Raw genomic sequence first — 27,911 nt, 5'->3', positions numbered from 1 at the left:
ACTTTCCGGATGCACGGTACCTATCTGGTCGAACACAATTTGTTCAAATGAAAAGTTTTAGATCACAGACCTCAGGGATTATTACTGGTGTTCCTCAGGGCTCAGTCTTGGGCTCTCTTTTGTTTATTATTTACCTTTTACATTTAGGACATCTTTTTCATAAATTTGGAATCAATTTCCATTGTTATGATGATGACACCCAGCTGTATTTGTCCTCCAAGCCAAATTCAATTATACAGCCTCTGTCACTATTGGCTTGTTTAACAGAAATTAAATCATGGTTAACATGTCATTTTCTTAAACTTAACAGCGACAAAACTGAGATCCTACTAATGGGCACCAAATCTAAATTGAAAAATTGAACTTTACATTGACTATCGAAAATTCTGTTGTTTTCCCCTCAGTTCATGTTAAGAGTCTGGGTGTCATATTAGCTGGTACTCAACATTTGAAGCACATATAAACAACATTATTCGGTCAGCGTACTATCATTTACGTAACATAAATCTCCTTCAACCATCTCTAACGGCTAATGGCACTGCTGTCCTTGTACATGCGTTAGTCACATCTCGTATAGACTATTGCAATTCTCTTCTTAGCAGTGTCCCACAAAAACTTCTGCACAAACTTCAAAAGGTCCAAAATTCTGTGGCTCGGATCATTATGTGAACACCTTCAATAGAGCACATTTCTCCGGTACTCAAAAAACTTCACTGGCTGCCAGTCAAAAACCGGATAGAATTTAAGATTTTACTTTTTACTTACAAGGCTCTTCATAATATAGCACCTTCATATCTATGTGATCTTCATGTTTACTCACCAAAGCGATCCCTTAGATCTTCTTCCCTTACTCTTACTGTACCCTCTATACATTTGACTACTATGGGGTCTAGAGCTTTTAGTTATACTGCTCTTTGTCTTTGGAATTCTCTACCACAAGATTTACAAAATAGCCCTACTCTGCTAACTTTTAAATCACATCTCAAAACCCATTATTTTAGGTTATCTTATTTCAGATTTTTTAAGAAATGCATTTCTTGGTCTTAAGTGTATTTTGTATTAGTTTCTTTTATCATGTTAGATAATGTAATGCAATTATTGTTTGTGGATTTTAATGTACATGTAAGGGGTCCTTGAGTGTCCTGAAAGGAGCCACAATTTGTTGTGAGTAGGAAAAAAAAAAAAATTGTTTATCTGTGACAGTGTCACTCACTGGTCCAGTTGCAGATGAAAAGTGACGCAACGCAACACTTGCCAGCACCAGTCAGTTGTGCGGTCAAATGGGACACCTGAACGATGCGATAGGAACCCCACCATATATTCACATTGATATCATCGTATAGCAGCCCATCAAAGGCTTTGATTACACGCGTTGTGTCTGTTTCCATTTCATATGAGAAAAAACAGAAAGTAAAAGCACTAGCCACTACTAGTGTTGTCAAAAATACCAGTACTCCGGTACCAAGTCAGTACTGTAACCAAATTTTTTTTACGATACCAGAATTTCTGAAGGTACTGGAGTACTGAGTACCGGGTCTACCCGGTACCCATGCAGAGTCGGGAACGCTCACAACAAGCAAAAGATGGCAACAAGCAAAGCTGCTGCGGAGTCTCAACTGAATCATGTTAAAAAGAAAAGTGGAAAAAGCCAGGAATGGAAATTAGATTAGAACGCGACTTTTTAATCATAATATATATGTCACTGTGCATTTCTTATCATGAAGAAAAATGGCAATATGCAGGTTTATTAATAAGAGAGCACTTTGCACATTAGTTTTGAAATAGTTTTTTATTAATTCTATTGTATGCTTGTTTATTTCAGTTTTTTTTTTAGTACTTGCTAAAAACTTAAATTAAAAGTTGCAAAAGTTGAAGCAAATCTTATATAAGTGTTCAAAAATACTTTGTTAATAAAAGAGTGTTGTTTAGTAACCTGTTTTTGCTTTGGTACCAAAAATGGTATAGAGTACCGTGAAATGTTGGTACCGTGACAACACTAGCCACTACACGGATCAATTATCAGCCAGCACAATAAACACCAGCGACAGCACAGAGCAGTCTCACACAAGCAGCGCATATTATTATAAACCGTGCTGTGAGAAACGTGGCATACAACGTGAAACTCATTTTAATTTGGCTGTGGGAAAACCCTACGAAAACCCTTAGTGTCTCTTGCCTTGGTGATTTAAAGAGTTTAAAACTATGTTTATTGGCACAACATTATACACAACAACCGACCAGAACATAAATTATAAGGCTGTACAATCCACATCATAAGAAAATTGCACCTTGAATTTACTATAATAAAACATACCGTGTAAACAATGCTATTTTGACAAATGTGCAATTAAATTCATAATAAATATTTGTATATTGTTTATATAGTTCTATTAAATAATACATTTCTGTTACAATTACGTCAGTTTCAAAAAGTTTCTATTTTGTTTTAAATGTATAGTTTGTCATTTCACAACAAATACGCAATAGTTTTTGTTTAAGTTACTTATTATTGTAGCGAGGAGCCATGCTTGGTTTTTCCAGTGACTACCTGTGATCTAGTTACAAATATCACTTTAAAACTATGGACATGAACAGGGGAACTATTCATAATTATTATGGACCAAGCAATCAGTTTTCCTTTGGTGTAAAATCTGTTCTAGAATCTGCTCTTTCATTTGCATTCAGAAATTCAAAGAGATGACTGTACTTAATCAGCAGGATCACACACAGAATATTTCATTTAGCCTTATATACTTGTAAATTATGTAGGCCATATATATATATATATGACAGAGAGAGAGAGTTAGTTTAAAAAGCTTACTTAACTATAGCGCATTGGTAATAGCAAATAAGAGTCCCCAGTGTGTTTCAGGTGTGTTTATAGTTAAAGAGTCTAGCATTATGAACCAAAACTTCATTTTTCTAGTTCCCAGATGCAGTTTATGTCTATGCCCATCATAGTAAGGAAAGACGAAGACATTTTTTAACAAAATTGGCCATTTGATTGGTTATCAGCCTTTTCCACCACCTTAGTTATCGGATTCAGCATAATCCACTATCGGTACATGGAAGCACATAACAGAATTCAATAAAACCAATAACATTTTAAGAAAATGTTTTGTGTTCAGACGCCCTGTGTGAATAAAGTCATGACATTTTAATCCAAATGGATGAAGCAAACACATTTTATTTGTTAAAAAAAAAAAAAAAAAAAAACTCCCCCATAAAATGTAACCAGCCGGAATGAGGTGAAGCAAAACAAGCCATCTCTTCACTGTTAATGTGAGCTTTTGTGATAACTAGGCATGTTCCGGTATCAAATTATCATATTGTGACACTTACTGAAGCTTTTATTGCGGTATACTGCATTAGTAATGCATAACAATACCAAACTGGTTTAAAGATAATCTTTATTGTTGTTAATGAAAAGTGCTTTTAAACACCAAAGAACCTTGAACATTTCAAAGTCCAAGTCTTTTATAATTGTCACACATATACACAGGGGCACAGACAGTGGAAATCTTTTCCTGCAGGTCAGCTCCAGAATTTTTTTTTAATAAATCTCTCTATATAAAAAAGCACAGAAATGAGTTAACATAATATAAAGAAGAAGAGTTTTAATAGAGAGAGTCATAAACGATTCATTTTGGTCCCTGGTTGTGAATCTTGACTTGTGGATTGAATCTACGGTGCGTTCAGCCAAATCAAAGATATTATCTAGATTTTTTTTCATGGTATTTTAAAGTGTCCACAATAACACAACCGTGCATGATAATTAGTGCGGTATACCGTACTACTGAAAACTGGCACGTGTAGATGTCACCGGCCATGGCATATTGTAGACAGTGTCTTGATTTCTATTCTACTCGTTTCTTGTCACTACAATCTACAGTATATCGCATCATGCCTGGTTAGGACATATAAATGTGAGCACCAGTCGGGATGTGAGGTGTGTACCTGCAGGAGCAGCTGGTTTGCTGATGTTGTTCAGTGCTGCTGTCTGACCGCTGGGCTCTGATGCTGATGATGATGGTTTGGGTGTGGAAGAAAACGGCTGGGCAGCAGCTGGGACTGATGCTGGAGTCTCCACTGAGAAAAACCTGCAAACACACAGTGCAAGTAAATTATTGTTTGGGTAAACGATCCCTTTAATGAGCACTGGATGGTTTGTGCGCTCACCTATCAGTGAGGTTTATTCTGACGGGGAGTGTGGCAGGCTCTGCGTGGGTTTTTGAGCTGCTGATTACGGGAGGCCCCGTGGCAAGGTGCTGTGGAGTGGAGACGGGAGCAGCGCTTGCCTCCTTCAGCAAGGATGGACTGAAGGAGAAGGTCGAAGCTCCCAGAGTGTCTGAGGAGGTTTTGGGAGCGCTGAAGGAGAAACTGCCCGCTGTGGAGTTCAGGGGGAAGACCGAAGGAGCTGAGGAGCCCAGAGGAGGCAGAGAGAAGGAGAAAGCTGCGGGCAGAGCTGCTGCAGAGGGCAGGATCACAGAGGAGGTGGCGGCTGGAGGCGGGGCCGTGAAGGAAAAGGTGGATGGGGGTGGCGCTGTGTTAGAGGATGCTGGGAAAGATGAGAAGACTGGTGTGGCTGCAGACAGAGCAGGAGGTGAGAAGGTCATCTCTGAAACACAGGAAACATTTGATCAGTGCAAGTGGTAATAATCATCAAATCACTTCACTAAAGCCCTTTTCTTTCGATGTAGAGCGGAGTCTGTTTGACGTCAGGGCTTGGCGTTCAATTGGTTGAACTATATGAGTCTCTTTGAAAACAGGGTAACTGGTATGAAAGCAATTTGGACTGATCTGCAGACCTGAACCCCTACTGACTGTCCCAATCATAATTTTCAAGAAAAGGTTCAGGCCTATTTGACTCTGCACACATTGTTTATCTGGCTCGATGCACGTTACAGGCACAGACATCCTGATTCGATTCTGACTCTAAAGCTCTTGATTCAATTGATGTATTTTAGAATGATTGGGTTATATTTCAGTTATAAAGTATTAAGTTTACATATGAAAGCAATTTGGCAATTCTCTATACCATTTTGATACCAACAGAACATAAAATAATTTGAGTAAACATTGTTTCAAGTTCTTAAGTAATTATTCAAGTCAAGTAAACACTCAAAAATAAAGAAAAGATCATCTCAGATCCTCCACCAAATTTCACCGTGGGTGTGAGAGGCTTGAAGGCCTCTCCAGGTCTCCGTCTAACCATTAGACGACCAGGTGGAGGATCGGTGCTGATCTGGGGGTGCTTCAGCGAGGCTGGAATCGGGCAGATTTATCTTTGTGAAGGACGCATCAATCAAGCCACATACAAGGTTATCCTGGGAGAAAACTTGCTTCCTTCTGTTCTGACAGTGTTCCCTGACTCGCAGGATTGGTTTCTCCAGCAGGACAATACTCCATGCCACACAGCCTGGTCAATCAAGGTGTGGATGGAGGACCACTGGATCAAGACCCTGTCATGGCCGGTCCAATCTCCAGACCTGAACCCCATTGAAAACCTCTCAATGTGATCAAGAGGAAGATGGATGGCCACAAGTCATCAAACAAAGCCGAACTGCTTGAATTTTTGCTCCAGGAGTGGCATAAAGTCTCCCAACATCAGTGTGAAAGACTGGTAGAGATCATGCCAAGACACATGAAAGCTGTGATTGAAAATCAGGGTTATTCCAGCAAATATTGATTAACTCTTTCCAAGTTCAAAAACATTAGTATTGTGTTGTTCAAAAATGAATATGAACTTGTTTTCTTTGCATTATTCAAGGTCTGAAAATGCCAGATGTCTTTTTCTGCAAATAAATGCTCTACATAACAATATTTTCATTTGGAATTTGGGAGAAATGTTGACAGTAGAAAACATAAATGTTCATTTTACGCAAACACGTTCCTATAAATAGTAAATCCAGAGAAACTGGTAAGTTTGCAGTGGTCTCTTAATTTTTTTCAGAGGTTTATACCTGTTAACATCTAAATAAAATGGAATGTGATTAGGGCTGGGCGATAAAACGATATCAATATTTATCACGCAAAAAAACTCCATATCGACGATAAGCTTTTGAGTAATTTTTGATATTTAGTTCTACATCTAGACATCTAGCGTGTTGCTAAAAATGCTAGCAGTTTGGCTTTCTTATCATATGTTTACACTGGTGCTTGGTGAGTGAATGTGAGCGAGCGTTGTCAATTGCTTTCTATGAAGTCGAGCGTCAAGCTCGCGAGGTGGATTGTAAAATTGCCAGCAGTGCGGGGCAAGCAGTTCCCTAGCTTTGGGAGTGTCTTTGTATGAAGATGCTATTGCCCCCGCTACGCAGGTCACCGCGTTCCGGAACCCAGATTGATTCCATCTTGACTGCAAGACATCATGACGACGGTTACGCCCTCTCATCATCTCTAGTGAGCAGTGCGACAAAACAACAGCACCGGTTACATCATATCTGATCTTTCTGCGCTGTATTCTTGAATATTTTTCTCTAGCACTGAAACACACTTCACTGATGCCCTGTCCCGGTCCGCAACCGCTTCCTCTTTTCACCACATGTGAGTAAACATGAGGTGCGTGTTTCCAGAGCGCTTTTAGACCAAAACGTTCTTTCTTTCTAAATGTAGTTTTATTAATCAGCATGTTGCAAGCCTTTAATAATAAACAAATAGATTTCTGTTCTAATTTTGTGAAATTATTCAGATGCCATCATCTCTGACAAGGATGAATGGCAAAACAAATACTAGTTTGTAGCCTCTCACTTTAATGAAAATAGAAAAATGGTCCATTCAGATGATCTCTCTCTGGAGATACCCCTGAACCCCCATACAGTATCATGCTTCAGTCACAGGGGCTTCTATGCCCCCATACTTGGATATCTGTATGTAAAGAAATATGAAAAAAATTGTAATGTGTGTATGTGTGTATATATATGTGTGTGTATATATATATATATATATATATATATATATATATACACACACACACACACCTTCATTATGATTAAAAATGAACAGATCATCTTAAACATTCATATCCAACTGCAATAAAATATTGTAATATTTTCACAGAAGATCCCTCAGACACCACCGCATTGGTAAAAAAAAAAAAAAATTGCAAATGTGATTGAATATCGTGATAAATATCTATACTGAATGATATGAAAAATAATATCGTGATAATATTTTTGCCATATCGCCCAGCACTACATGTGATTTAACCATCTGGAAAAAGTAAAAAATAAATAACTAAATCAATGTCTCATTAAAAGCTGAAATTCTTGATTAAAAGCAGAATACTATTTTTTTATTATTATTTCTTGGGAAAACTAAGCAGTGAAACAATTGTATATTATAAAATTGAAATATTATTTTGTCATATCATTCAATATAAATATTGTGACTTTTTTATGCAAAGGCAAATTTTGTTCAGGTCACCTGGTGTAAAACCCAGAGACAATTTTTTACGTTCTTGATTCCAAAATTCCGGACATTTCTGTGTTTAAATATATATATACACACACATTTTGAAATTAACGTTGTGTACACTCGTGTATTCAAGGTGCAAGGATATTATTTAATACTTTTTATTTTTGGTTACACCACATGACATTTCTGAAGTCTATAAATCAGGGGTGGGGAACGTCAAGCCCTTTAGGGCCATATAAGGTCCACGAGACCATTTTACCTGGCCCGCAAAGCTATTTGAGAAATAATTTGACAAGCAAAAAAATGGCCTTGATAGAATTTACTGAAAAAAATTAATTAAATAAAATCCATTAAAATAAAGTTTTAAAATAATTTTAAATGATAGCGCAAAATGCTTTAAATAGACAAACCTTTTTGTGTTTTTTCTTGGTGCATGAGCACGTAACGGAATGTGTCCATTAAATTCAACCCACAATCAGAAATTGCAAGCAATTGTATGACCCACAAATAATTTTGTAAATACTCGAATGGACCTTAATGGAAAACAGGTCCCCTACCCCTGCTTAAAGGTCAGTATGAAATGGAAGTTGTGACTGACTTAACTTCTGTATTGTGACAAATTTCCGAGTGAAACAGCTTATCGAACAAGAAAAAAAATGTAGGGCGGGATTTGAGTTTATCCATTGGTTGTGAAAATATGGGCATTGCATAGTGGAATGGAGGCAGATTTGAATACGAGTTTGCAGTGGACACCCCCCCGGTCTTTTTACGAAGAGGCTCTAGCCGTTAAAAAACGAGTAAGTAAAAGATAATCATATTTTAAAGCTTTGAATCACAATACACTAAATGTAAAAGGAAAAAAACACTTCCTCGTGCTGTGCATCCCAAGATAACTGCATTCAAAATAGAAATAAACTCCAGAGGCATCAGAAGCATTGTATTCATTAGTGATCACCACAGCAATTCAGGCGGGTAATGTCTTGAACACATCTGTGAATTTGCTGTTATTCCTCCTCATTCGAAATGTAAATTCAAGCCAGCTGACCCATAACCAAGGAAGTTTGGGTTAAGGAACAATAGCTTTGAAGGAAAACAGATGAAAATACACCTTGCCATCTTCACTAACATGCGATTGACCCTTCGTTCAACTCTACGCAAGGTTGTGGCATTTATAAGAAAGGGGGTGGGGTTCATCTGCATGGATGAATTGTTCACAATAAGATAAATACCATGCATTTAGAAATTAGATTCATGCCGACCTTGTAAATAAAAAGTGGTGGTGGCCTAGGCGAGGTTTCAAAGATCCCAATTTCACCAACAACATTAAATACGAACAAGCCAAAAAATAAATAAAAAGGTGCTATAAACTGTAGGTGTATTTTGAGGTTAGTGCAATTTACATTCGGATAGATATTTTACGGTCACTTTTTGTGCAAAATAATCAAAGAAATGTGGTTTCAAAACTGCACATGCCTGGACTTCTTTGTGGTTTAGTCATCAATGGTATTTTTTAAATACATTTAATGAACAGTAACATTAATATGTTTAATTATGGCCATAAAATAAAACATAAAAGATCAGATGCCATTAAAAATCAGTTTTATACAACACTATTTCCAGTACTCCTGCGGTGCTCAGATTTTAATGACAAATGCTCCTCTGGCTGAAGCTTTGTTCACTAAGTAGGCTATTTTCTGAATTGTATTTGTCATTGACACACAAGTGCCAGCTTTACAAGTCACAGAGGGTGCACTACAATTATCTGACAACCCCAGTTATAACATTTGTAACTTGGTCTATATTTATCAGTAATATTAGTTTTGATTTCCCTGACACATAGTGATAGTCTATATTTTCAGTAAAAAAATGACAATGCTTGGCAAGCGTGAGTCTGATAAAACAGATGTTCTATTTAATATTTCGCAGAGATGGGGAACGTACTTTTAAAAGTGTACTTACGTTGTTGATTTTTGTGGCTGCAGAGCAATCTGATGATCGTTTTCGCGCACGCACACACACACACACACACACACACACTACAGCTCGCACAAAGAGAGCAGGCGGGAGCGAGTGATGGACGTAAAAATGCACTATGAAAGAGTGCGCCCTCTACCGCAACGGCATAGTAAGAACACGTCAAATGCACTGTATTATATGGTCTTAACTGTAGAGGGTACATCAATATTAAGACAAAGAAATATCCCAGACATTTTTAGCCAATTTTTAAATCACGGTGGAAAAAACGACGTATGGTCCCCCTCTGTAACCATTTATCAGTAATGAAAGGATGTTAGTGGAACATTTCTCTCAACACAGTGGTAGAGGGAGCACAGTCATCATGAGAGTGTGGACTGCAGACAGAAAAAGTTAAAATAATTCTATCCTGTGGCGCCCAGATGTCATTTTGCACCCTAGGCCAATGGCTCTCAACAAGGGGGTCAGGACACACTAGGGGGCCTCAAGATCTCTTAAAATGATTTAAAATATGATACATTTTTATAATTTGTAAATAATGATTATAATTCGGCTTACTGAAAATGCTCAAAATTTAATGACTCTTCAACAGCTTGCTTTTTATGAAGAATATACAGTTCTAGACAAGTTAAGGAAACATCTTATAATAGATACATCTTACAATATTTTCTCCAACATTGGGGGTCCTTGGAGTCAAAAAGTTAGAGAATCGTCGCATATGCCATGGGACGGCCCTGTTTCCTAGAACCTGACATGTTTTTAAACAAAATATTTGAGGATTTCTCATTTTATCACCTTGGACAACCATATTTGTCAAATGCATTAATGACATACTAGACATCTAGAGACATTTATCTAAAGAAAGTGCAGGTGTTCTCGGGAAGGATACTGCACTCACAGTGATGACGCACACATGGAATCAAACTCAAGTGTGAGTAGGTTTGACACAGAGTAGTGTAGTGATATGATATTGCTGCTGTCTTACTGGCAGCCGGCGGTCTCTCTCCATCCACAGGAAGCTCACTGGCACTCACAGTCAGCTGTTTAGCCCCGTGGTTCAGGTTGAGTAAAGAGAACGGACACAGAACGCCATCTGTACACAGCAGCATCAGCGTCGGTGCCGGAGGACAACTCTTCTCATCAGCTGAAGAACAACACAGACACACACAGCAATCACAAACTAACAGCCAGAAGAGAGCGGAAAACATGGTAACTAACATACAAATAAACTGGATAATACAACAATACACCTTAGGAGAATATTCATATTGAAGACAGTGTCATTACTTGGCTGTTGTTGCTCAAAATATTGAGATAAAGCACAGCAGCCCCTCTTCATTTCTTAAAGGTGAGACAACATAGCAAATGTAACAGCCTGCATGCATCATTATCCAAATCTATTTGGCAGGCACTTTCATTTAAAAAATAAATAAATAAAAGATCATAAAAAGGTATTTTTATTATTTACTTCAGTACTTCCCCAAGGAAGCAGCATAACATCTTTTTAAGAATTCCATTTACTCAAATTGAGTAAATAATAAACGAGAATCCCAAACTGATCCGGTTGAAAACTTTACACGCTCTCAGTTCTTAACATTGTGTGTCGTCTCTGCAAGCATCAATGACTGTTCGCAGCATTTTGTGTTAGTTGTGGCCCTCAACAGATTGCACTTGTGCATGCCCACTTTCTAAGACGTCTTGGTTTCGTCTTAAAGCAATATTTATGATTACTCTTATTTAAAAACAAAAAAACTTTTTTTTTCTGTAAAGGTATGAACAGAACACTCTCTCATCTGTGTTCAGCATCACTTTCTCCAAAACTCCAGTCACACAAACATGTAGTGCATCAGTATTCAGCATCTGTAGCACTCTTACACAGCTGAATCTCCTCCTGACTGGTGTAATCTATAGCTACACCCACAGGAAATGTGTCATCACTGTTCTCTGTGACGGGCAGCTCCGCTCTACTGGCGTCTTCTAGCAGCCACATCTCCCAGTTCACCTGCAAACACACACAGCAATCATCAGACTCTACTGTACTTCGATTGAGAGCCGCTCTGGTTTGCAGTGTGTGCTACTGATCATTACCTTGTCCACTTGTTTGGCCATGATGCTGACCTCAATAGCAGCGGCTGAAGCAGCTAACACCAGATCCCTGTACAGAAGAGATTCGTTAATTTACTGATTTATGGGTAACAAAAGTGAGAAGCCTGAAAAGTCTAACGCTAATCATTTCCTAGTATGTAGTGTGTACTCACAAGTGTGTAACACTTCTACATAACACGCACAGCAGTCTTACCAGTCCTCTATATGACACAGGAAGTAGTGATGCTGTCTCTCTGTGCAGGTGCCGTACACCACGTCATTAAAGTTCAGATAGCATTCATCTCTCTCCTCATCCTTTTTCTGGCGCACGTACACCCACACGCACACCCACACCCACACCCACACCCACACACACAAACACACAAGTATCTGTTAGTGATCTCGGTATGTGGCTGTCTGAAATTGTGTTTATGCTGTGAGATTTGTGTTCTGAACTCACAGGAAGTGACACGACCACCAGGTCAGGTGGCGTCTCTGGCGATCCGTCGGCCGCCGCGTAAGCCACCGCAAAGTTATACGTGCTCAACCACAACACATCCAGCACTGCAGAGAGAAAGTAAGACACACGTGAGTGTTAGTGGTGTCTAATGTAGATGCTGCGCGATATCACTCTACAGCAGTTGAGCGGGTTCTGGCACCTTTCACAGGGTTGTCCTGATTGTAGAATCTGGGACAGGGAATCACCTTCTTAGCCTGTAACGTCTGTCAGACAAACACACACAGTGAGAAGAATTAAATCTACACTAATAATAATAATAATAATAATGTCATAAATACTCTTACAGTACAGTTGAAGTCAGAAGTTGACACACACTTAGGTTGAAGTCATTAAAGCTCATTTTTAAACCACTCCACAGATTTCATATTACCAAACTATAGTTTTGGCAAGTCGTTTATGATATCTACTTTGTGCATGATAAGAGTAATTTTTCAACAATTGTTTACAGACAGATTGTTTCACTTTTAATTGACTATATCACAATTCCAGTGGGTCAGAAGTTTACATCCAAAAAATAAGCCAGACTACAGTTTGCAAGTGCACATGGGGACATAGATCTTACTTTTGGAGAAATGTCCTCTGGTCTGATGAAACAACAATTTAACTGTTTGACCATAATGACCATCGTTATGTTTGGAGTAAAAAGGGTGAGGCTTGCAATCCGAAGAATAGCATCCCAACCATGAATCATGGGGGTGGCAGCATCATGTTGTGGGGTGCTTTGCTGCAGGAGGAACAGGTGCACTTCACAAAATAGATGGGATCATGACGAAGGAAAATGATGTGGATATATTGAAGCAAAATCTCAAGACATCAGCAATGAAGTTCAGCCAGAAATGGGTCTTCCAAATGGACAATGACCCCAAGCATACCTCCAAAGTTGTGGCAAAATGGCTTAAGGACAACAAAGTCAAGATATTGGAGTGTCCATCACAAAGACCTGACCTCAATCTGATAGAAAATTTGTGGGCAGAACTGAAAAGGCGTGTATGAGCAAGGAGGCCTAAACCTGACTCAAGTACATTAATTCTGTCCGGAGGAATGGGACAATATTCCAGCATCTTATTGTGAGAATCTTGTGGAAGGATACCTAAAACATTTGACCCAAGTTAAACAATTTAAAGGCAATGCTAACACATACTTATAAAGTGTATGTAAACCTCTGACCCACTGGGAATGTGATGAAAGAAATAAAAGCTGAAATAATTCATTCTCTCTACTATTATTCTGACATTTCACATTCTTAAAATAAAGTAGTGTTCCTAACTGACCTGAGACAGGGAATGTGTTCTACCATTAAATGCCAGGAATTGTGAAAAACTGAGTTTAAATATATTCCGCTAAGGTGTATGTAAACTTCTGACTTCAACTACAGACTTACAGGAGTGAACTGAACTACTGTAGCATCCTGTTTCCCAGCAGACACCTGCTTGCCTTTGGGACTCCAGCACACTACAAATAAAGAGAGAGAAAAAATGTATATACTAAAACATTAAATTATTGAATAAACCTCCATTATAAATAAATAAATAAATAGAGCCCTATGAAATCTGTTTCTAATTTCAGTATAGACCATTTCAGAATGTAAACATAAACAAAGGAATGAGAATGCTTCAGACATATTTCCACATCCTTTCAACAAAGTCCCTTTTTCAAGCCAAGTCAGTCCACTCGGTGGCCATCTTTGGAACACTCTTGGGCAGATTTGGCAGCTATTTGTCTATTTAAACAAGCATCATGACAGTGCAGCTACTATCTATTTGAATGAGGAAAGTATGAAATCTTCAAAACAGTTGGTCAAGATTTGATAAAAGAAAATATTTAAAAAAAGCAGTAAAATCTGATAACACAGTGTGGTGTGGGGAGCAAGAGACAGACACAGTGGGTGTGGCATCAGGCCTCGGAGAGGCATTTATTTAAAATAATAAACAATAGAAAAGGGGGAATAAAGTGTCCAATTCAAAGGGGTTGTAAGTGCTTCACGGTCGAAAGTGCTATATGAAGGATGAGTAGTGAAGACAGGGAAAAGTCCAGGTGATAGTGGGCGGGGTCCCAGTAGCCACGACACGCTCCCCTTCTTGGTCGGAGGTGCTTCATTTGCCTCCTTTGAGTGGAACAGCGGGCCGGCATCCTGGCCCGTCAGCAACGACACGTGCTCAATCCCCGACGTCACGTCTAACTTGCACTGGGGTTTCCCCGTTCATGTAAAGATACCAGCAGATAGAGACCGGTCTCGTGAGGGAAGGTGCGTTCAGTGTTTAAAGGCAGCAGTGATGAGGCCCTTCATTGGATCACGCGAGCCCCATCACGGGGCGATGATGATCCATGGGAAGGGCATGTCGTTCCGTCACAAATGGTATAATAAATTGTGTTTCTTTACCTCAGATTACACTAAGTCTTCAGTAGCTAATGCACGTGTGTTTCAGGTTGAGTGACAGGTGATTTCTGTATCTACAAGTTGATTGGCTCTTTTAACTGAAAGACGGGTGGGTTGACCATTGGTTGCCATTGCACGTTACAATTTTTCCCATTCATTTTAATAGAAGAGGGCCGTCTCTGCTAAATAGTCTCTGTTTTGACAAGCAGGAAATGTAAATGGAACGACATCATTTGACGTCACCAATGAACATTCCTTGAAATGGTCTTTAATTTTATTTCTCCATCATACGTTTTCCAATGTTACTTCCGCAATAGATGGTCTTATCAAATCAATTCAAAAATCTTTAAAGAAATGAAAATAGATGAATTTCTTTTAAAGAAAATACTGCAGCTATTTTTGGTCAAAAGATTGATGTAAAAATCTGATTTATATTCAGAGCAACAGAACTCTTGCTTGTTTGATAATGATTATCACATGGCTCTCTGGAATACTCAATTCTGATTGGTCAATGTTGCCATCTAGTGGTCGGATATTTCTGAGTAACAACCGCACATCCACGTATCAGACCGCACATCCGGGTACAGCGAGTCATCTTTCCTGCTTCTAGAATCACTGTGCGATCGCTAAAAGTAAGCTCATAAAATAAATAACTCCAATCAATGTTTCATGTGCATTTATTTATTTGGCAAGTTGTCTTGTAATAAGATGGATTATGAGGAGTCAGACGTTCATTAGTTACTAAATAAACACCAACAGAACTTCAACGGAAATCAGAGGTGGAATTCAGCAGTTCAGTGATTTATTTATTTATTCTCATATAATTTCAATGCAAATCAATATTTTTATGTCCATTTATTTGGTTTGTAGCAGTGTAATAAGATGGATAATTTAAAGTCAGACAGCTTTTATCACAAAATAAACCCCTTCAGGAAGATAAAAGACAGCTTCGCTTCACATCGGGATACTAATCACCCTGTCTAAGTTTATTTTGGGATATCAATCAGCTGACGGCACATTATCCTTTACATATTATAAAAAATAATAATAACATTATTGAAATTATTATTCCTAATACACTGAAACTTACAATTTATCTAAAGTAGCAATTTAATCAAGCTTTTGTTTGTGTTTTATGTTTAATTCTATTTTCATGACTGAATTCCACAATTTTGTATGCATTCACCACATTTGGAAATCATAATGGAACATCTTCCACTATCAATGTATTTAAATCTAAGCTTAAAACTATTTATTTTCCCCTTGCTTATGATATATTGTAAAAGCATCAATGTTGTGGTTGTTTTGAATGTATGCATTGTTTCTTTTTCTCTTGTGCATTTATTATGGAATTATGTACTATACTAATGTGCTATAGAAAAACATGTGTCAATAGGGTCCAATAATATCCATGCACAAGACTTCACAGAACATCTGCAGTATGACTGAGGGCAAAATAAACTGACACTGAAGTGAAGCACTTCTGAAGTTCAGTTAATACAGGTAATACAGTAGTAAACACTGCTTGTGAAATTAATACAGGTATGCAAATAAAATAACTGAAAATTGTGCTTGAAAGGTCATGTTTGTTGTTAGATTAAATGTGCTTTTAATTTAGAATTCCTATAATTAGATATTACATACAGTGTATAGCAATATGGACTTAGTATGATATTATGTAAAGTTTACTTTATTTATATTCTATTTGGAGGAATGTTCTACTGACTTTTAGTGCTAAATACACACTGTGTATTAGGGTTGCAGCGGTATACCGGTTTCACGGTATACCACAGTTTGAAAATGTATGGTTATCATACATGTACATTTGTGTGTCTGTGTGTGTGTGAGAGAGAGTTAAAGCAGTGTTTCTCAACTGGTCTATTCGGACTAGGACAGCAGGCATAGAACAACGCCATGGTTCTCCCATTGAAGATATTTCGGCGGCCGCCCAAGTGATCGACTATTTCAGACTGCCGAGGCAGATTTAATGATAACCTCGCAAACAGCTAAAGCAGACATGGGCAATGTGCGGCCCGTGGTCTGGATCAGGGCCTCCACATGGTATAATGTGGCCCGCGGCTCATTTATCGGCAAATAATTTTTTTTTCATTAGATATTTCGGTTAACTTGCATTGGGACGTAACACGTCTCCACAGGCGTTTAACATGCTCCAGGTTGCCATATAAGAGACACAACTAGAGCTTTCACGATAACTGCTTTTTGTTGTGCGATATATTGCACCAAAATTAATTGCGATAAACAATATTATTGTAATTTTCAGACCATTTTATGCCACTGATTACATAATGACAATATAATAGCATAATAATGTAAGTACACTGTCTCAAAGAACATTTTATTCTTATTCTATTCAATATTTAAACATTGTGAAATGTGAAAAAATATATCCCAAATAAATAAAACAAGTAAATAAATACACTTTCGTTAACAAAAAAGTGCAAGGTATCAAGAACTAGATCAAAACAAAGTAATATGTCAATTTAAACTTTTAAAGTGTCTCACACAAAGGCACAGATGCATCAACAGGACATTTCTGCTGCCAGATTAGTTTTTTAATTGTTAGGCAGATTCCGAGAAAGGAACACCAACATGTTTACCTTGTGGGGCTTAAGGCAGGATCTTACTGGGTTAACAATGTTACCAGCTGTGCTAAACAGTCTTTCTGAGCTGGTGCTTGTTGCACAAATGCACATGTATTTTTGTGCTAACTTGGCTACTAGGGGAAATCTTCTGTAGTTATCACGCCACCACATTAAGGGATCAGATGATGCATGAACTGGTTCTTCCTGGAGGAACCTGGTCAGCTCCACATCAGCCTGCACTCTTTTTGGAACCGATGCCTGAGTCTGGTGACTTGCAAGTAGGTTTCTTCTGTGCTGGAGAAGGTCACACAGCCTCTTCTTCTTGCTTGCTGGAGGTCCAGATTCAGATCCTTCATTTCCCCCTGCAGCTTCAACGCAGTTCTCACCACTGGCACATTCTCCTTTTCCTTCTTCCTCGTTCATGTCTAGTAGTTCTTGCAATAGCTTTTCTTTTACATCATCCAAGACCTCTGCATCCTCCATGGTACCACGATACCTTGGATCCAAGATGGTGGCCTTTGTCAGAAGGTTTCGGATTTCAGGTAGGCTGTATTTCTCTTTCAACACCCTGCACATGTTTGCCTTTATGTTTGCTGTCAGTGCAGTGTCATTGGGGTCTGGTGATAAAAGTTCACCTTTAAGAAGTTCCAACACAGGCTTTACTGAGGACACAGTGATATATTTTTCCCCTGAGAGGACATCCGTGAAATCAGCCACTGGCTTCATTGCTGCATTAATGGATTCCAACACAGAAACATCCTGCCAGGTTGGGTTGAGGTGGCCATGTTTTCGATCTTCAACCAGGACACGTCTTATGGCTGGAAGTTGCTCTAGCACCCTCTCGATCATTCTGTGCTTGGTACCCCATCGTGTGGCGACATCCTGTGGAAAATATAACATTGTTTTTTTTTGTCTAACATTATTTAACAAATGCTACTTTAACTACACTGTAAAATAATTTGTAATCACAAAATTTTTTCTTTTGTCAAATCAACTTATATATATAATTTATGTGGTTCAGATAACATAATAGTTTGAGTTTCTGATGGTTAAATCAATCTGCTTCATTGTATTAACTAAATTTTTCAATTTCAATGAACTTAAAATTTTAAGGCAACCAGGTTACTTATTTAATTAAGTTAAACCAACAATATTTTTATAGTGTTGTAGTACTTTCACAAATAATAATATAGTTATTATAATGTAACCAATTATTTAATACATACAAACAGGCCCCAAAGTAATAAATAATAAAAACCCTTTAAATTAAGTTTATATAAACCCTAAATATTTTGTGTTGTATAACAAGTTACCGGTATCATCACTCACCAGTACTAGATTGTGTTGGGGGACGTTTCAGTCTGTGCCTTCCTCAGGTCTCTCTTCTTTAGCCAGCTCAGGTTGAAGGTGTTGACAAGATTCCTACAAAGTCCCATGGCACGTGCTGTGCGATCCTTGTCACTGTCCAGTCCATGGGAAACAGCCAAATGGAGGTTGTGTCCAAAGCAATTGAGCCATGGCCAGCCAAGATTACGTATTGCAGCCACAATGTTAGCACCGTTGTCTGTAGTTATACAGGCCATTTTGCGCTCATCCAATTCCCAGTCTGCTAAAGCAAACTGAAGGGCTTCAGCAAGCACATCCGCAGTGTGGTTCTGGGGTATGTATCTGGTCTCTAAACACTTTGACTGCAGAGTCCAGTCAGCAGTTATGTAGTGTATGGTCAAGCTCATTTAAGATGTCATATTTGAGCTTGACCACATATCTGTAGTGGCAGAGTAAAAGGAGATGTCTTTTATCAGAATATCGTCTTTTACTTTATTGTACAAGGATGGAATGGCAGTTTGGGAGATGTACGTTTTCTTTGGCAATTCGTACTGTTTGTCAAAAGTTTGCAGCATATTTTTAAATGCTGGTTTTTCGACCGTGTATAATGGCTGCATCTCTTTGGCTATATAGCGAGTTACGCTATCCGTGAGTGTGCGCCATTTCGCGCTGTCACTTTTATATTTGCACTGTCGGGAAAAGGCATCTGCAACAGATAACTGTCTGGAAGAAGGCCCCTCTCCAACTCCTGCTGCAGTTGTTGTTCCCAGGTTGAAAAACTGGGTGGGATGGTTATGTTTTAGGTGCGATTTTAAGTTTGTCGTGTTGCCTCTTTTCGTTGCTACTGTTTTAAAACACAGTCGACATACCGGCTCGTTCACGTTAATTAGCTCCCCTCTCTCGTTCGGCTTAAAGCCAAAATGTTCCCACACCGGAGCTGAAGATTGCTCCGGTGCTTTGAAATCAATTCCATGTTGGACTCGTTCTTCCTAACTGGCTCGCTGTAGATGTCACGAAACAGAACACTTTCAAATGCAGTTGGTTCACGCCTTCTCTTCACCTGACGGTGTCCGCTCTCTCTCTCTGTGTGTGTGTGTGTGTGTGTGTGTGTGTGAGTGTGTGGACACGCTGCCTGAGCCCCGCCTCCGACACAGAGTGCAGACAAGATGACAGAGGCAGCGCGATCAACTAAAATGTTGGTGACGTTCATTTTAATGTAAAAATGAATCTAATTATTATTTTTAATAATAAAACAAATTATCAGTTGCAATATATTGCGGCACCAAAAACGATCGCGCTCATTTCCATATATTGTGCGATAAGTCGATATATTGACTATCGCGACAGCTCTAGACACAACACCTCCAGTTGGAGATTTATACTTGCGCAAATTGGAAATCTTCTGCCTAATGTTATACTTATTTTGTGCAATCTGGCAACCATGCATGCGAGTGCACTTTTTCTATCTCCCTTTGAACAAACTCAGCGATCTGTAGTGCAATATTCTGCTCAAGGAAAAGTGTTATATGGCTACTCTGTCCATTCTTGAGGCTGCTTGTGATGTTTGGTGCTACTAATTTTGCAGGTAAACCTTCTCAGTGATTCAATTAAATATAGAAGTAGATCTCTGCATCATTGACACATGGAGGGGTAATCATTGACATGCATCATGACACTTTTAGCATATAAACGGGTGAAGTTTTACTCGCCCACTTTGCCCAAACATGAAAAGTTAAAACAGACCAAAACTTTTTAAAACAGACCACTGATATAGTGTGTTAAATTGAATAATAAATGAACAGTGAAGTAGAGATAGTAAATTACATTTATAAGCTCAGCTTTATTCAGTTTTTTAAGGCCTGATAGAAAATTATCTACATATGTAGAGCAATATAATACTTTTGGCAATTGCAGAATAGAGGTCGACCGATTAATCGGCCGATTTGTTTTGCATTTTTTACATAATCGGCATCGGCCAATATCCACGCATATCAAGCCGATTATTAGGCAGGTGCATCTGTGGGCAGCCTAGTGTTGTTGTGGAACACGTGTTCGGCACACGCTGCCCCTAGAGTCATTTTCCCCTAGAGTGAGCAGACCTCATCCAGTGCCTAAGGAAGAAGCTAAGTTCCTTGGACAAAACAGTAAGGATTACATTTGTATAACTCCTTAATATTTAATTAAAAACTTTTGATATGTTACTGCCAAAAAAAAACGTGACAAACGTGAACAAAAGGCAAAGAAAAAATCACTTACAGCTCTTGAATGAATAACTGCTACATTAATAAGCATTAATCTATCTATGATAAACTATGCAGTGTTATTTTACAATTGATTACTTTATTAGATTTCTTTTTAGACCACACCTGAACAGTAATGTTAGTAGACCTTACTGAAAATAAATCACTGTGCCTATATAACGTTTATATTTGTGTAATATATATATATTATAACAAAAAGAACCGTTAAAAATACCGTTAAAGTACCGGATCGATAAGCAGTATCGGTAAGATAGTAATACCATTAAAACCTTAACGATACCCATCCCTAGTTATGCCTGTGCTTCTCTTGGATGCTCTGAATATTGGATTACGTGTCTGGATTGCCCCTTAATTAAAGCTGCATTTGGATCTCAACCTTCGTGTCTCGGAGCAGTTCAGTGACACCTGCTTTGTTTATTTAATATATTTGTTATACATTATTTATACAATATGTTTTTACATTATACATTTTTAAGTGTACAAGTGCAGATTGGTCAAGCGTTCAATAAATGTATTTGTTGAGAAATGTTGTCTATCTTAAGTAATTATTTGTGTTACATTTTATCTTTCAAATAAAAGGTTCAAATAAGAGGTTAAAAACAAGCACATATCGGCCAAAATAAATCAGCAGCATTAATCCGCCATCGGCCGACCCGGATTTCAAAAACAATATCGGTCGACCTCTATTGCAGAATAGTCCCACTAGTCACAGATACACTTCAGAAAATTGAGTACACAAATATTTCTGGGCTTAAAAGTTACAAAAACCAAATCAATGCAGAACATTGTATCTCAAAAGTAATAAAATGTGCCCCCCCCATGCACTACTTACAGCCCGATGTGGTCCCTTACACAAAATAGTCAAAAATATTAATAATTACACACATCACCTTTACAAATTTGTTTCAGGATTTTACATGTGTAAAAGTAACTGTTATATTTTGACAACATGTTCTAGTTTCTTATGAAATAATCTAAAGGTAGAATCTATTAGACCTCATTTTATATCAACAGTGGCAGTTGTAGTTAAAGTTTCAAGATGTGTTTCAGCTAGTATTTATTTTTCATAAATACATACATTTATTATTATTATTATTTAGGACTAGCTACACTGACCATGGTAATGAGGAGCTTTCCTTCTGTGTAATATGTGTATAAATATGTAATATTAGATAACAAACGGGATAATAATGGGCTCATATAAAAGGGGGAGAGAAACTTCCTGTAGATTTTGACATCAAACAGCAGCAATATATGTTAATTATTAATAATCATAGGACATTACTTTAAAAGCTCACACAGCTCATGTTTTTTTTCATTTAGTAGTTCATTTAACATGCTTTAGTTATAGAACATGTTATAGTTACATTTCTATCATGTTTATAATTCTGTTTGCTTTCTTATTTTATTTTCAAAAGTGAGACTTTTTTTTTACACATACTTCAATAAAATAAATGGTTTCAAGTTTGTTATAATAAAATGTTAGCGCAAAATAAATAAAATAACCATTCTGTTTTCACTGATTATAAATTAGTAATTGTGTAATACCGTGCTATTTTCTGAGATGGTTATTATACTGTGAAAATCTCAAACTGTTGAAACCCTACTGTGTATATGATATGTGATTTATGTAGTAATGAAATCAGCTCACTGATCACCTGAGACAGACGTGAACGGATGCATTTCATTACGTGTGATGAAACTGCAGGGCATGATGTTTGGACACCCCATAACACTTGAACTGTATACATCTGACCATCAGACACTCTAATGATTTTATAGGTCATTATCAGTGAGACATTAAACACTGACCGCATGTGATTCCCTCAGACATAGGTAGCTGCGCGACCACATTCACTGAATCCTGCACGTCCAGCACCATCATACTGCCATCAGACAGACACACGGCTAGACGAGATGCCTCCACTGGACTCCACTTCAGATCCTGGACCAGGACACCTGATGAGACCGCCGGTCTGAAGGACGTGAAGGGACGTTTGTCCTGTCTGACCTGAAACAGACACAGCGTTAATTATCAGCATCTCACATAAGCCATACCAGATGTCAAATTAAGCAAAAGGCTCCATTTTTATTATTTGAAAACTTAAATTTCAGCTAGTTTTAGAGAAAATACCTTGTTGAAGAATGTGCGGACGTCGTAGAAATCTAGCGTGAGATCAGCGGCGTCAGTCGCGCCGCACACAGACAGCGTGAGCTCATCACTGCTCAGAGTCATGTGATGAATCCACAGATCTACTGTCACTGTCACAGCACTCACACTCTCCACTGATGAGACACAACAGACACATTAATATGACACTGAACGCCACACATCGGTCTGATCTCATCAGTGATTTTCAGGTGTGAGCTTCATTAACAAAATCCAGTTGTTTGGGGTCTGCTAGTATGGCACTGGCTTTAATGTTGTTCTATGGATCTCTGGTCTTTATGTATGTGTAGGTGTGTTTCCATGTCACCTATGTCATTGGTGTTTCCCTCCACACGTGCAGCTGAGATGATGTCTTTAGTCAGGAACACTTTGAGTGTTTTGTCTCGAGCAGTGAATGTCAGGCCATATCTGTTAGAGATCACAAGCAGACTGGAGCGTTCTTTAGGCAGATCATGAGGGGATTCAAACACTCGAATCTTCTTCATCTGACGAAACTGGAAATCCTGAACAGCAGAAACATCAGGTGACACAATGGAACTCACAGCTAGTGTGTTTATGAATTTGAATAATGCTGTCATTCTCAGCTGACAGATTCAAAGTAAAAGTGAAACTAATGAAAGCAACACTACTGATATCAACTCTCTTCATGTACTGGACATTCTTTATTAAAGGAATGAAATCAGAAACATGTTATTGAATCTTGTTTACACTCATTAGATTAGTGCTGGTGCTGATTGTGATTCTTCAGTGTATTTATGAGTCATGATTACAGGTGTTTGAGTGTTCAAATCAACTGGAGCTGATTCAAATCACAGTGTATCTATGACTTGAACTACAATCGTATTAGAGAAAATTATTTATTTATTTATGCAACTGGAAAAACACGAGTCACGAGTTCCCACACGCAAAATAACACTGTATAAACTACTACATGATGTACCGTATGAATTAATAGTAACAATAACAATACTGATAATAACAACAATAATTATAATGAAAGTATCGCTGTTGAAATTCGCTCACCTTCATCTCTCTCTCTGGAATGGAGTCTGGATCGTCGCCCATGTTTACAAACCTTCCCTCGAGTGTCTTAAAGTCCAATAACAAGTGACTATCTTATTAACAATGAGAAGAATTATGATTTAAGGAATTTACTCTGGTAATGTCAAGCTCCCTTCATGTTAGCAAGAACCCGCGCTGAACTTAAGCAGGAAATCACGCGTGTTTTGAACACGAAATATGTCATCGTGATATCAGACAGCGGCCTCTAGAGGACACACACACACACACACACACACACACACACACACACACACACACACACACACACACACACATACACACACTTGTTGTGTTTCCATGTTTTATGGGGACTTTCCATAGACATAATGGTTTTTATACTGTACAAACTTTATATTCTATCCCCTAAACCTAACCCTACCCCTAAACCTAACCCTCACAGAAAACTTTCTGCATTTTTACATTTTCAAAAAACATAATTTAGTATGATTTATAAGCTGTTTTCCTCATGGGGACCGACAAATTGTCCCCACAAGGTCAAAAATGTCGGGTTTTACTATCCTTATGGGGACATTTGGTCCCCACAAAGTGATAAATACACGCTCACACACACACACACACACACACACACACACACACACACACACACACACACACACACACACACACACACACACACGTTGTGTTTCCCTGTTTTATGGGGACTTTCCATAGACATATACTGTACAAACTTTATATTCTATCCCCTAAACCTCACAAAAAACTTTCTGCATTTTTACATTTTCACAAAACATAATTTTGTGGGTTTTCTATCCTTATGGGGACATTTGGTCCCCACAAAGTGATAACTACACGCTCAAACACACACACACACACACACACACACACACACACACACACACACACACACAGATCTCACAAATTCCCGGCTCGCAGATCTGCTGAGGGAGACAGGCCCCGATCAATTCTGGCCAAATTTCTGAGATCATCCGATAAAGAACTTGTGTTGCGTGAGGCGAGGAGCAGAGGAAAGCTTTCTTGATAGAATCACAATATTTTCTTGTTTCCGGACTTTGCGAATTCGGCAAGAGAGAAACGCAATCGATTCAAGGTGCGTAAGAAACACTTACATCAATGGAAGATCACTTTTGCACTGATGTTTCCGGCCAAACTGATAATAGAAACGAAAGATGGAGGCAAAGTATTTATGCGTCCCAAACAAGTACTGTCCTTCATAAATAAACTGGAGTGAGTAAGCCATTTGGTGTTTCTTATGTGAGTGGATTGACTCACTGAATATCACTCTGTTGTCTGAGGAAGCTGGTTGCCATTTCTGTTTCTTTTTGTGCTGGTTCCGCCTAGCGGCTGGAGTTTGTTTGTGGAATAACACTTCTTAAAGAAACGTTTGCATTGACAGAGGATTGCTTTTGCACGGGGGTTCCTGGTCAAATGGAGAGTGGATACTGGGGATGTCTTTTATAAAGTTGATGGACTAAGCCATTGTCTATTTGTTTTTATGCAGCCTCCGAGTGAATTTGACTCTTAAACATCCGAGAAACCTAGAGGCTTGGAGTTTGATTTGTGGAAGGACACACCTTCAAGACATTTCTGTGACATTTTTGTGTGTCAAGCCCCCTAGAGCAACATTGACGCTTCACAGAATGTGTAAAGATCTTGGTCTTACAGATATTTGGAGACTTTTGAACCCATCTGGTAGAGACTATACATTTTATTCATCAGTCCACAAGATTTATTCTAGAATAGAATATTTTTTTAATATACATTTAAGTCCCTCATTTCAACAACTTTGTCTCGGATCACAGGTGTTGCCTCATATTGAGAAAATAAATCATATAGTTGGTGTTTTAATACATCCCTTTTGCAAAATCTTGATTTCCAACAAATGTTAAAGACTGAAATCAATGTTTATACGGAGACCAACTGTTTCTAAGTATCCTCTGTGGGCATGGCTTGGGAGGAACTAAAGGTGGTTCTTAGGGGTCAGATCATACAGTATTCTTCATTCACCGAAAAAACTAAAGCCAGAGAACTCATGGAGTTGGAAGGGAATATTAAAAGTGCTGAGGCTAGAGCTGAAATGCCGAATGTCATCTGATGGCCTCAGAGAATTGACCCGATTGAAATACAGATATAAAACTATTTTGTCGTGGAAGGTGGAGTTTTGGTTATTCAGGGCAATACAGTCATACTTTGAGATGGGGGACAAAGCAGGGAAGCTTTTGGCTAGATATATAAATCAGAGATAGTCTTTTTCTACCATTCACTCAGTGAAATCTGCATACGGAATTATTAAAGATTGAAAAGCTTCCGGCAACCATGACACAAGCCCGGATCACTCTGATTCTTAAAACGGACAAAGATCCAATCGAGTGTAAGTGTTACCGTCCAATTTCCCTGATCTAGCTAGATGTAAAAATTTTGTAAACAATTCTAGACTAACCGATTAAGTAAAGTAATGACATCTCTTATACATATAGATCAGGTGGGGTTTATTTGGAGCCTTAGCTCTTCTGATAACATTAGGCGTTTCATCAATATGTGTTCAGTGACAAATTATCAGTCTCCGGTTGTTGCCATCTCACTTCGATATGGTAGAGTAGGATTATCTTTTTAAGATTTTGGAAAAATATGAGTTCGGGAAAACTTTTATTGGTTGGATTAAGTTACTTTAGCTGTGGTACAAACAAATTGATTAATTTCAGATTATTTTATTATTTTATTTTACTGTATATGGGCACCAGGCAGGGTTGCCCTCTTTCCCAATTATTGTTCTGTCTTGCCCTGGAACCATTAGCAGCCGCGATAAGAAGATGATAGTCCAGTGGTGGTGGGAATTATGGTGCATAAGCTTTTGCTCTGCGCAGATGATATTTTATTATTAGTCTCTAACCCCATTAGATCTATGCCTTGCCTCCACAGAATGATTCATTCCTTTTCTAATTTCACAGAATATAGGGTCAATTGGTCTGAATCCGAAGCTTTGGCTATGACAGCATACTGCCCAGCGACGGCTTTTCAGGCGGGCATCTTCCAGTGGCTCAAACAGGGCATTAAGTATTTGGACATTTTATTCCCAACAAATTTGTATGATTAAGTAAGAGTTCATTTAGACCCCTTAATAAAAAGGTTTTAGAGCGATGTGTGTAGATGGGCTTCATTACATTTATCTATGATTGGGAAGGTTAATGTTATTAAAAATGTAACTACCTGCTACAATCTCTCCCTGTAGATGTCCCCCTCTCTTATTTCAAGCAATTTGATAGCATAGTGAAGTCCTTCATTTGGAATGTAAATGTCCCAGAATAAATTTAAGTATGTTACATAGGCCGATTGACAAAGGTGGGCTAGACCTACCCAAGAATATGTTTTATTATTATGCATTCGGTCTCAGACATTTGGCTCATTGGTCACTTCCACCTGAGAGAGCCCCTCCCTGGTTTTGTATTGAACAGGAAGTTCTTGCCCCTATTTAGCCATTGCAAAGCCTTTCTATCAAACTAACCGGAGATGTTAAATTACACCCGTTAGCTCGCATTTGCACTCGGTATGGAAAAAGTGTCCAGAGTGTTTAATTCTGACATTTATTTAAATGTTGCCTTGAGCTTAGGGCTGACCCCAATGTATTAGTAAGTCCCCTTTCTGCTGGACAGAGTGGATTGTGAGGGGGTTACTACATTCGGTGACCTACAGTATATGAGTGTGGAGTGCTGAGATACTTTGAAAATTTGGTTAAACGTTTTAGGATTCCAGATCTCAGTTCTTTAGGTATTTAAAACTGCGCCACCTGCTCTGTACTATTTCTGGGAGTAGCATACACCCCCCTAAAGCAGCAGATACTCTGGGAGTGGTGATTACTGCTTTTGGAAAAGGTCATGAGGCATCAGTATATTACTCCCTGATAATTCAGAGTGTGGGGGACAGAGCTTCAACTTCTTTCTTAAACTTGGTATTGGAGGAGGGAATGTGGGCTAGGATTCTAAAAAACATGAAGTCTGCACCTTATGCAATTTAAGATATTGCATTGATTCTATTGGACCCCCTCTAGATTGTATAGGCTTGGTCTTAAAGACACACCCACTTGCTGGCAATGCCAATCAGAAGATGGAGACACAATCCATGTTTTTTTGGGGGTGTGTTAAGA

At 38.4% G+C, this 27,911-nt stretch overlaps 2 protein-coding genes across 3 annotated transcripts in view; both read right to left on the bottom strand.

Annotated features, from left to right (window-relative positions):
- nup214 (nucleoporin 214) overlaps positions 1 to 24,032 on the bottom strand; it is a 67,122-nt gene extending 43,090 nt beyond the window's left edge. For both annotated transcript variants that reach the window (XM_052115638.1, XM_052115632.1), the window contains exons 1-13: positions 23,753 to 24,032; positions 23,037 to 23,232; positions 22,694 to 22,845; positions 22,372 to 22,570; positions 13,374 to 13,444; positions 12,132 to 12,195; positions 11,933 to 12,036; positions 11,687 to 11,793; positions 11,476 to 11,542; positions 11,263 to 11,389; positions 10,373 to 10,531; positions 4,180 to 4,618; positions 3,958 to 4,100 (exon numbers count right to left, since the gene is read on the bottom strand). In XM_052115638.1, coding sequence (XP_051971598.1) covers positions 3,958 to 4,100; positions 4,180 to 4,618; positions 10,373 to 10,531; positions 11,263 to 11,389; positions 11,476 to 11,542; positions 11,687 to 11,793; positions 11,933 to 12,036; positions 12,132 to 12,195; positions 13,374 to 13,444; positions 22,372 to 22,570; positions 22,694 to 22,845; positions 23,037 to 23,232; positions 23,753 to 23,794 — 1,870 coding nt within the window. In that variant the 5' untranslated portion in view covers positions 23,795 to 24,032. The remainder of the gene's footprint in view (positions 1 to 3,957; positions 4,101 to 4,179; positions 4,619 to 10,372; positions 10,532 to 11,262; positions 11,390 to 11,475; positions 11,543 to 11,686; positions 11,794 to 11,932; positions 12,037 to 12,131; positions 12,196 to 13,373; positions 13,445 to 22,371; positions 22,571 to 22,693; positions 22,846 to 23,036; positions 23,233 to 23,752) is intronic.
- Positions 16,784 to 18,666, bottom strand: LOC127635579 (E3 SUMO-protein ligase ZBED1-like). Its single transcript, XM_052115716.1, has 2 exons — positions 18,302 to 18,666; positions 16,784 to 17,854 (listed from the first exon to the last, which is right to left on the bottom strand). The coding sequence occupies exon 2, from the start codon at positions 17,819 to 17,821 to the stop codon at positions 16,943 to 16,945; it is 879 nt and encodes a 292-aa protein (XP_051971676.1). The 5' UTR covers positions 17,822 to 17,854; positions 18,302 to 18,666; the 3' UTR covers positions 16,784 to 16,942.
- Positions 24,033 to 27,911: the final 3,879 nt, after the last annotated feature.

This window comes from Xyrauchen texanus, chromosome 4 (genome assembly GCF_025860055.1).
Source record: "Xyrauchen texanus isolate HMW12.3.18 chromosome 4, RBS_HiC_50CHRs, whole genome shotgun sequence".
Classification (NCBI taxonomy): Eukaryota; Metazoa; Chordata; class Actinopteri; order Cypriniformes; family Catostomidae; genus Xyrauchen; species Xyrauchen texanus.
The sequence above is the reverse complement of the archived record's forward strand: the minus strand, read 5'-3'. Positions and strand labels throughout refer to the sequence as shown.

What these genes read in the sequence shown, in the direction of transcription:
- LOC127635579 (XM_052115716.1), bottom strand. Translation starts at nt 17,821, where the DNA reads ATGATCGAGAGGGTGCTAGAGCAACTTCCAGCCATAAGACGTGTCCTG.